Genomic DNA, 10,698 nt, shown 5'->3' with positions numbered 1-10,698 from the left:
GCATCACCAACTTGATGGACATGAGTTTGAGCAAGCTCTGGGAGTTGGTGATGGACAGGGAAGCCTGGCGTGCTGCAGTCCATGGGGTCGCAAAGAGTCTTATACAACTGAGTGACTAAATGAGTGAGCTGATACTTTGAGGATAGGAAATTTCGTTTTCATAATTTCTCTTCATCAGATCCAGAAGCAAGATACCCAGACAGTGCCACTGGGTAGGCAAATGGGAGGTTGTTGGAACTTCAAAATTTTCCAAATTCACACGAGTGCTGTCTCACTATGTGTGTCTTATACTAAGAGATAGGGCTATATAACCGTTGTCAGTTATTCATAATATGACATTCAGAGGACGTTTAAAATCAAACACCTAAAGAGAGATAATAAATTGTTTTTAAATTATACCTTATGTCCAAATAACACTTTTTTTTTTTTTTTAGGACTTCTGAGGGCATTTTTAAAGAATTCTGAAGTCATTGTCTTGACGATTCTTTCTCTATTTGGATTTTTGATAGGACAACTGGCCTACAATTTTGTTGAGGTAACTTACATACGATAAACTAGAGGATAGACTAAAGATCAAAGACCAAAAACAAGGTCAACTCATGTCCCCATTCCTGAATGAATGGATTTTTTTTTAATGTGAATAGCTACTGAGAAAAGTTTATCTGGTATTAAAATTTTTGAAAATGAAAAACCATCCAAGAAAGGAAACATGAATTAGAGAGGCTTAAAATAGTACTTTGAAAGTGAGTAAATCTAATTGCCTTCTTGGATTCTTCACCATCTGCCTTTGGTCCTTGCTCTTGTATCCTTTCTCTGTACATACAACTGGACTCTCTCATGTTATAGTCTTCCATACCTGCAGGGACTCTAGTTACAAAAGGCTCAGTTACTGTCGTGATGAATTATGATTACTCTTTTCTAATTGCACTTACATGATTGCATGTAAGTGCAAAACATGCATCCTACGAAAGATTACTTAGATCTAAGAAAAACTTTGTTAATTTATTGACACAATTTTAAATGTATAGCAGCAGAGTAATGAATAAGCAATTTGAATCCACTCATTTTTTATTAAAAACAAAATGGAGACAGTGTTTGTATCTGTTAAGGATTGTAAAGTTCAGTTCAGTTCAGTCGCTCAGTCGTGTCCGACTCTTGCAACCCCATGGACTGCAGCATTCTAGGCTTCCCTGTCCATCACCAACTCCCAGAGCTTGCTCAAACTCATGTCCATCAAGTCGGTGATGCCATCCAACCATCTTATCCTCTGTCGTCCCCGTCTCCTCACGCCTTCAATCCTTCCCAGCATCAGGGCCTTTTCCAGTGAGTCAGTGCTTCACATCAGGTGGCCAAAGTATTGGAGTTTCAGCTTCAGCATCAGTCCTTCCAATGAATTTTCAGGACTGATTTCCTTTAGGGTTGACTAGTTGGATCTCCTTGCAGTCCAAGGGACTCTCAAGAGTCTTCTCCAACACCACAGTTCAAAAGCATCAATTCTTCCACACTCAGCCTTCTTTATGGTCCAGCTCTCACATTCATACATGACTGATGGCAAAACCATAGCCTTGACTAGACGGACCTTTATTGGCAAAGAAATGTCTGTGCCTTTTAATATGCTGTCTAGGTTGGTGATAACTTTTCGTCCAAGGAGTAAACGTCTTTTAATTTCATGGCTGCAGTCACCATCTGCAGTGATTTTGGAGTCCCCAAAAATAAAGTCTGTCACTGTTTCCATTGTTTCCTCATCTATTTGCCATGAAGTGATGGGACCAGATGCCATGATCTTCATTTTTTGAATGTTGAGTTTTAAGCCAGCTCTTTCATTCTCCTCTTTTGCTTTCAAGAGGCTCTTAAGTTCTTCTTTGCTTTTTGTCAAAAAGATGGTGTCATCTGTGTATCTGAGGTTATTGGTATTTCTCCTGGCGATCTTGATTCCAGCTTGTACTTCATCCAGCCTGGCATTTTGCATGATGTACTCTGCATATAGGTTAAATAAACAGGGTGACAATATACAGCCTTGACGTACTCCTTTCCCAATTTGGAACTAATCCATTGTTCCATGTCCGGTTCTAGCTGGACATGGAACAACGGATTAGTTGTTCCATGCTTCTTGTCCTACATACAGGTTTCTGAGGAGACAGGTAAGGTGCTCTGGTGTTCGCATTTCTTTAAGAATTTTCCACAGTTTGTTTTGATCCACACAGTCAAAGGCTTTGACGTAGTCAATAAAGCAGAAGTAGATGTTTTTCTGGAATTCTGTTGCTTTTTTGATGATCCAACAGATGTTGGCAATTTCATCTCTGCTTCCTGTGCCTTTTCTAAATCCAGCTTGAACATCTGAAAGTTCACAGTTCACAGTACTATTGAAGCCTGGCTTGGAGAATTGAGTATTTTGAGCATGTAGGATTGTAAAAGCCTCTTATTATTCTTTGAAACATCACCATTACAACTATCATCTTTTGAGTGTTAACTGTGTGCCAGATTCCCTTTTAAGTTCTTTGGTTTTTAAATTTTAATAATTTATTAACTTACTGTGCATCCTAAATCACTTCATCGTGTCTCTTTGCAACCCTATGGTCCATAGCTCATCAGGCTCTTCTGTCCATTTGATTCTTCAGGCAAGAAAACTGGAGTGAGTTGCCATGCCCTCCTCCCAGGGTTCAAACCCACATTTCTTTCTCTTTTTTTAATATAAATTTATTTATTTTAATTGGAGGTTAATTACTTTACAATATTGTATTGGTTTTGCCATACATTGGCATGAATCTGCCACGAGTGTACATGTTTTCCCCATCCTGAACCCCCTTCCCACCTCCCTCCCCATACCATCACTCTGGGTCATCCCAGTGCACCAGACCCAAGCATCCTGTATCCTGCATCGAACCTGGACTGGCGATTCATTTCATATATAATAATATACATGTTTCAGTGCCATTCTCCCAAATCATCCCACCCTCCCTCTCCCACAGAGGCCAACAGACTGTTCTATACATCTGTGTCTCTTTTGCTGTCTCGCATACTAGGTTATCGTTACCATCTTTCTAAATTCCATATATATGCGTTAGTATACTGTATTGGTGTTTTTCTTTCTGGCTTAATTCACTCTGTATAATAGGCTCCAGTTTCTTCTACCTCATTAGAACTGATTCAAATGTATTCTTTTTAATGGCTGAGTAATACTCCATTGTGTATATGTACCACAGCTTTCTTATCCATTCATCTGCTGATGGACATCTAGGTTGCTTCCATGTCCTGGCTATTATAAACAGTGCTGCGATGAACATTGGGGTACACGTGTCTCTTTCAATTCTGGTTTCCTCAGTGTGTATGCCCAGTAGTGGGATTGCTGGATCATAAGGCAGTTCTATTTTCAGTTTTTTAAGGAATCTCCACACTGTTCTCCATAGTGGCTGTACTAGTTTGCATTCCCACCAACAGTGTAAGAGGGTTCCCTTTTCTCCACACCCTCTCCAGCATTTATTGCTTGTAGACTTTTGGATCGCAGCCATTCTGACTGGCGTGAAATGGTACCTCATTGTGCAAACCCACATTTCTTAACGTCTCCTTCCTGGCAGGCAGATCCTTTACCACTAGTCCCACCTATGAAACCTGTATTAACTTATTAACTCCTGAGTTAATTAATTTATCCTCAGAGCAATCCAATGAAAGTAGGTACTCTATTTCCATTTTACTGATGAGGAAACTGAGGCACAGAGATGTTAAGTGGTGAAGATTAAACTGTTAATTGGGCCAAAGACTTTTTAGGATATATTTACGGCACTTCAGTCATTGTTTCTGTGTTTTCTATTCATTTGTATATAACCTTCATGATTTACATCCTATGTATACAATCTATACTGTTATCCATATATTATTTTTATCTACTTAATTCACTGAAATATTTTAAAATCCTAAGCAAATGTCTGTGAAATCACAAGTACCCATGCAAAGGTCTTTCTCCCACTCTTACACAAATGAAAATAATTACCTAACGGTCAAATAAAAAAGTACCACCTAAAATCATCTCAGGGGTAACCAGTGATGAAGTACCATTTTTGAAAACACTGATTAGTTACCACAAGCAATATTTACGTAGCCTAAAGTCACACATATTTCTGGTGAATAGAGGACTATGCATTTATCTCATGTGGATGGTTAGATCAAGAAATCTACCACAAGACTCCCAGGACTGGCATTGTAGATTATCTTTCATTAGTTACAAATTGGAATATTGTAAAATTCATATTAATTGGCAGATCATCAACCTAATTTCTAATACTTCAAAATGGTAACAAAGTAACTTTTTTTGGCCTTTGTTTATTTAGATGCACCAAGTCGTCTACCCTCTTCTAAGAACATCAAGTTTTTCACTTTATTGTTATTTTTCACCTTTAATTATATTTATGGCTGCTTTGGATGTGGACTTCTATATACTCAAGAATGTGTTTTGGCAGGTAAGAACACATTTTAAGACAAAGTATGGTCCATTATTCCTTACTCATGTTGACAGAGAATCTGTCTAGAGAGATTAATAATTCATCAATCTCACATTAATATTTCACCAATCTCACATTTTTAGTTGACTCTTTTTGCTGTTCAGAATCACTAATTAAAGAGAGTTGAGGGGAGGGAGAAGGAATAAATATTTGCTGATCTGTAAATAAGATTAGTTACTATGACTAAGGCACTGAGTTAATATCATCTCCATTTCACATATAAGCCGACTATAGTTCAGAGGTCACAAGACTGACCAATGGCAAAGCCTGGGTCCAAACCCACCTCTGACTGCCTCTCAGCTGTGTCTGTAGACTTGTCCATTTTAACTGCTATGGTTGTTTTATTTATGCCTTCCTCTTTTTTTGTTAATCATGCTTGCCAGATTATTTTCCTTTTCAAACAGTTTTATTTTCTTTAATTTTATTCTGTACTTTTTCTAATATCTTGAGCTAGGTATTAGTTGATTGACTTTTAGCTTCTTTTATTGTTGTTATTTTGTGCATTTAAAGTTTGAAGTTTTCTGCTAATAACTTTTTAGCTTCACCCCACATGTTTAAGTCTTTAGTGTTTTCACTCAGCAATAAAAAAGAAACAGAATATTGATAAGTAGAATATGGAAGAATTTCAGATGTATTATGATAAGAGACGGAGAAGGCAATGGCAACACACTCCTGTATTCTTGCCTGGAAAATCCCATGGATGGAGGAGCCTGGTGGGCTGCAGTCCATGGGGTGGCTACGAGTGGGACATGACTGAGTGACTTCACTTTCACTTTTCACTTTCATGCATTGGAGAAGGAGATGGCAACCCACTCCAGTGTTCTTGCCTGGAGAATCCCAGGGATGGGGGAGCCTGTTGGGCTGCCGTCTATGGGGTTGCACAGAGTCAGACACGACTGAAGTGACCTACCAGCGGCAGCAGCAGCATGATAAGAGAAAGAAACCAGGCTAGAAGGGTACCTGTGGAATAATATAATTCCATACATAGACCTTCCTTCTAGCAAAGGCAAAACAATACTTTGGAAAACAGATCACTGGTTGCCAGGGAGCAGGATGAGTGAAGAAAGTGGCAGAATGAAGAAATCTTTTAGTGTGTTGGCTCTGTTTTGTTTTTTCATTGTGACCATGTTCACTTGACTACATGCATTTGTCAAAACTCATATAACTATACAGTCAGAGAGTGAATTTTACTGTACATAAGTTAAAGGTAAACTTTTTAAAGATCAAAAGAAATAGATTTGTATTTATCTGTCCCATGTGATTTTGTACTTTTAGTTTATAATGCTTTTCCTTTGCTTTTCCTCATTCTTTTTCCCTTTCTCAGTCAATTGATTCAATTTTCTGTATTTAAAAAATTTTTTTTTCTTTATTCTTTTTTTTTCCCTTCTGCTGGTTTAAAAGTTTTGCATTCTGTTGCTCTTTTTAAGGCAGGCATTGTTGATTGCCCGTCCCTTTCTTTCTCAATAATGGAGTGACTTACTGTATGTATAGTATGGTAGTGGGCCAAGTGTGAAATAGTGCTACATTTCCTGGCATCCCTGACAGGTGTGGTAGTGTTAGAAACCTATCGGGCAACAAAATGTACACAACAGTTTGCTAACTGTGGATTTTTCCTGAAAGCCCTTAATAAGGGGACCAAGTCAACTGACATGTAGTTTTCATCCATTGTTGCCTGCCTGGAGCCCTGTAGATCATCACTGTGGAAACAAGGAAATGCTTTGTATGGAAGCAAGAAAAATTTGCACTCCATCTTAGAGCATTTTGATGTGTAAAACTATTAATCTTGAATAGCAACAAGAAAGATGGGTGCACTGGTCTTCTCATAGTCAGGTAGAATCATTTGAAAGGGATGGTTTCGTGGAGGCAGGTAAACTAGAATACCTTTTAAAGTTATCTTCCTGAGTCATTGTATAAAATATATAGCAAAATCTGATTCTTACATGAATAAATGGAGTCATGCCATGCTTAGGTGTTGAATTTAATACTATATTGTGAATTGGTTTCGCAGGTCTTCTTAACCGGATTAATTAGCTTTGCTACAACATTCATCATAATTGGATATGTGGTTCTGAAATTCAATAAATATTCATGGGATTTGCAGTCTTGCCTCCTCTTTAGCATGGCCCTTGGCATTACAGATCCTATTTATTCTGTGAATTCACTGAAAACTGTTGGTATGTTGGATTTATTTCTCTCTCTTATTTTGAAGATATGAGGATAAATTTCCTTTTGATAATATGCTTGAGTGAATTGTGCATCCAGCAGAGTAGCCATTTTATGCTGTTTTTCTTGGAGATGGAGTATGCAAAGTCAATAAAGCAACCCAGGACCTGGGATAAATGATCTCAAATAATTTTTTTCAAGGAGAAAATGTTATCTTTCTAGAAGGTGATTAAAATTGGTATTCAGCTCCATTCCATTGAGTTCTAAGCCACAAGCTAGAGATTTGGCACTGTATCTTTGCAGCACTTTTCTAAGTCCTGGGTTCTTCTTGTTAGAAAGGCCTTTATTTTAAAGCAGCTAACTTTGGGCAGGTGAGAGAGGGAGCTTATTTAGAAGAAATGAGGTGAAAGTATACTCTGGCAAATACGTTATTCAGTAAAAGCTTATTCCCAAGAGGGCTAGGGGTTCTGAACTACTTGCCGTATTATTTGGTAAAAGATAATTTCACTCTGAAATATCTGTTGTTATGTTTTATTAACACAGCAGTAAAAAGCACATAACATGGTTAGATGCTGTTATTTCTGATTTTGACTCAGAAATATTTAATTAACCAGTTTTAAGGTTTCAGTTGTATTTAGTGGAAATATATCACCTTATGATTAGGGTGGGACACCTAGCTTCTGGCAGGTGATATCCCCTTCTATACACATTTATACTTACAGTTGAGGAAACATAAAAGGTTTTGACACTTTTGATGGTGATATAAATTGTTGCCAGATATTTTTCAAAGAGTCTGACCCTATCTTCTTTTTCTCTCTCATTTTTTCCTGTAGGTGCAATATTTTTCTGTCTTTTCTCCATCTGTTTTTCTCTCTAAGCCATTTGTATTTGCCACTTGTTTTATTCACCTCATTATCTTGCTGCTCCCCTTTCTGCAATCTCTTAATTGTAAGAGGCTCTAATAAACTATATTTATTGCAGTTTCTATATTCAAAAATTTTTTCAAAAAGAGAGTAGAAAGTCTTCTGTTTCTTTACAAGAAAACTATTAAAGGTATTTGACTCTTAGTTGATATTTTCTTTATGCCAGTTATACTCAGATGGTACATAGTTCTGGGTTCTATGATGTCTTTACCTTTGTGTGGATTAGATAAGAAGGATCCTCTATCTAATTGTTGTAATACATTATCTTTTTTAAGGAAAAAAATATATTTTTTGCCATGTGCCTAAAATTGCCAGAATAATATACAAAACGGCAGTTCCTACAGTGTGAGTGTTTCTTCATTTGATGTGGTGCTCTGGAGCACTATGAAATCTGCACAGTCTGAGTCTGAGGTGGACTGACTCACTGAAAAAAATAATGGATGTTCACATACAAGTTAAAAGGAACCTGTCTATTACCTATTTTAAAAGAACACAAAGGCTCAAACAGTTTTTACTTTAAAATGAATCTGGACTGGGAGCTTGTAAAGGGATAAAATACAAAGTTTTAGTATGATCTCAGTTTAAGTAAAAGGAATTATATGCTTTGAAAAAGCCTTTAACATTCAAATGGTTTTATCTGGGTCATGGAATTACAGATGATTTTCTGTTTTATTATTCCCTTTAAAAAATTTTACAGTGAATTAATAAAGTTAGTTCACATTAAGCCAATAAAAATGTGGGGAGTAATTCTTGTGGTATTTTACTATTAAAAATAACTATACATCAAATTCAAAACTTTATACAATAAACCTTATGCTCTGTTTGCTCCTGGTTGACTTATTGAATCTGAGGGAAGAATTAAAGGATTTCTTCACCAGCTAAATCAAATGTGCCAATAATCTTCAAACCTGTTTAACCAGTATTTTGTGTCTTCTGTCATAGTCAAAATTAATAGCAAGTAGTAGTATAAGATAATTATAATTTACCTTGCCTTTTATTTTCTTTGCTTTCTAAAGAAAGCAAATTAGAATTGGCTACAATAATGAGGCACAAAGAAAAGAAATAAACAGCCCGAATACTGATCCATAATCAGGCACTGAGTTATCAGAAATTCTGTATTATCCTGGTATCTATCCTATCTTTCAGAGGGTTTTTGTAAAGGTAGACAGATTCTTTATAATCTGATATTTCATATACTCAGATCAAACACTGGAAAGCAGAGATCTGCTCTCTTTTCAACTATGCATAGTATCTTAGAAATAGAAATAATGAGAACCCTCAGCTATATATTTTTAATTATTTTGTGTTTCAAAATATCAAAGGGAAAAAAATAGAATCTTCATCAGATCATTTCTGCTTGCATTAAAAAAGTATCATTTAATGTGATCAGTTTGGATTTTAGTGCAATGAAATGTATTTAATAGCTGCTTTTAAAAAACTATGTAGTTGTATAATTCTTTCTATATTATTTTGTATTTACATTAGGCTCCATAATGCACCACTGTGTGTCATATGTTCTTAAATTTGAGTTTATGCTTTTAAGTAAAAGAAGTCCAGGGCTGGCCTGCAATTCCATGAAATCATTGAGGACACTGGATTCCTCTATATAACTCCTGTAGTTAAGATGGAGTAACAGGATCAGGTCTGTGAAGGATGGGTGCTGGAGAAGAGTTGGTTGATGACATGTTTTAAGTTGACCAAGATGAAAAGGGAACATATTTCCCAAGGACAGAAAAGGCTCTGAGGTATATGAGAGGGTAATGATGACAAAATACTAGTTAATATATGTTGAGTGTTGACTATGTGACAATCACCATACTTAGTATTATATACTTTCTTCATTTTTGTGCTCACAGTAGCACTTTTTGGTTAGTACTATGGAAGGCAGAATAACTTAGTGTTTTGGCTAGTAGATGGGGAAGTTATAACCCCACCTCTACCCCTTACCAACTATATACATGTGTGCTAAATCGCTTCAGTCATGTCCAACTCTGTGTAACCCTATGGACTGCAGCCTGCCTGGCTCCTCTGCCCATGGGATTCTCCAGGCAAGAATACTGGAGTGGGTTGCTATGCCTGCTTCCAGGGTATCTTCCCTACCCAGGGATCAAACCCAAGCCTCTTGTGTCCCCTGCATTGGCAGGAAGGTTCTTTACCACTGGTGTCACCTGGGAAGCCCCTACCAATTCTGTGATCTTGGGCAAATATCCTAAGCTATATTTACCTCAGTTTTCTCATCAGTAAATGAGGGTAATAACAGTTTATACCTCATGAAGTTGTTAATGAGTAATCAATGAGATTATGTAAATCTTAGAGAATTGCTATTCCTATTGAAGTACTTCAAAAGTAGATAACTGAGGCTCTCCACAGTCTTAATTTAACAAAGATTCAGAATTGGACTTGAATTTAAAATCTCCACTGTTAATGCCATCACTGTTGATTTAGTTTCAGGTAAACAACATTATATGTCTTTTAATTAGTATTCTTATTTGAAATGTGTCTTTAACACTTAACTTGAATTTAATTTGTATCTTTATTAAAGTTTTAGAGTTAAATGATATATTAGTAAATTTATTAATAAATTTACTACTCACTCAGTTCAGTCGCTCAGTTGGGTCTGACTTTTTGTGACCCCGTGGACTGCAGCACACCAGGATTCCCTGTCCATCACCAACTCCCAGAGCTTGATCAAACTCATTTCCATCAAGACAGTGATGCCATCCAACCATCTCATCCTCTGTCGCCGTTCTCCTCCCACCTTCAATCTTTCCCAGCATCTGGGCCTTTTCCAATGAGTCAGTGCTTTGCATCAGGTGGCCAAAGTATTGGGGTTTCAACTTCATCATCAGTCCTTCCAGTGAACAATCAGGACTTATTTCCTTTAGGATTGACTGTTTTGATCTCCTTGCAGTCCAAGGGACTCTCAAGAGTCTTCTCCAACACCATAGTTCAAAAGCATCAATTCTTCGGTGCTCAGCTTTCTTTATGGTCCAACTCTCACATCTATACATGACTACTGGAAAAACCATAGCTTTGATTAGACAGACCTTTGTTGGCAAAGTAATGTCTCTGCTTTTTAATATGCTGTCTAGGTTGGTCATAGCTTTTCTTCCAAG

General features: G+C 36.9%; 1 protein-coding gene across 1 annotated transcript in view; it reads left to right on the top strand.

The window, feature by feature from the left end:
- Window positions 1-10,698, top strand: part of SLC9C2 (solute carrier family 9, member C2 (putative)) — a 95,282-nt gene that overhangs the window by 6,425 nt on the left and 78,159 nt on the right. The window contains exons 2-4 of the mRNA XM_010850252.1: window positions 435-535; window positions 4,326-4,454; window positions 6,505-6,670. Of these exons, the coding sequence (XP_010848554.1) occupies window positions 435-535; window positions 4,326-4,454; window positions 6,505-6,670 (396 nt within the window). The remainder of the gene's footprint in view (window positions 1-434; window positions 536-4,325; window positions 4,455-6,504; window positions 6,671-10,698) is intronic.

The sequence above is a fragment of the Bison bison genome, unplaced genomic scaffold (assembly GCF_000754665.1).
Source record: "Bison bison bison isolate TAMUID 2011002044 unplaced genomic scaffold, Bison_UMD1.0 scf7180017864289, whole genome shotgun sequence".
Classification (NCBI taxonomy): Eukaryota; Metazoa; Chordata; class Mammalia; order Artiodactyla; family Bovidae; genus Bison; species Bison bison.
Note: the sequence above shows the minus strand (reverse complement) of the source record. Positions and strands in the feature narration are given on the sequence as shown.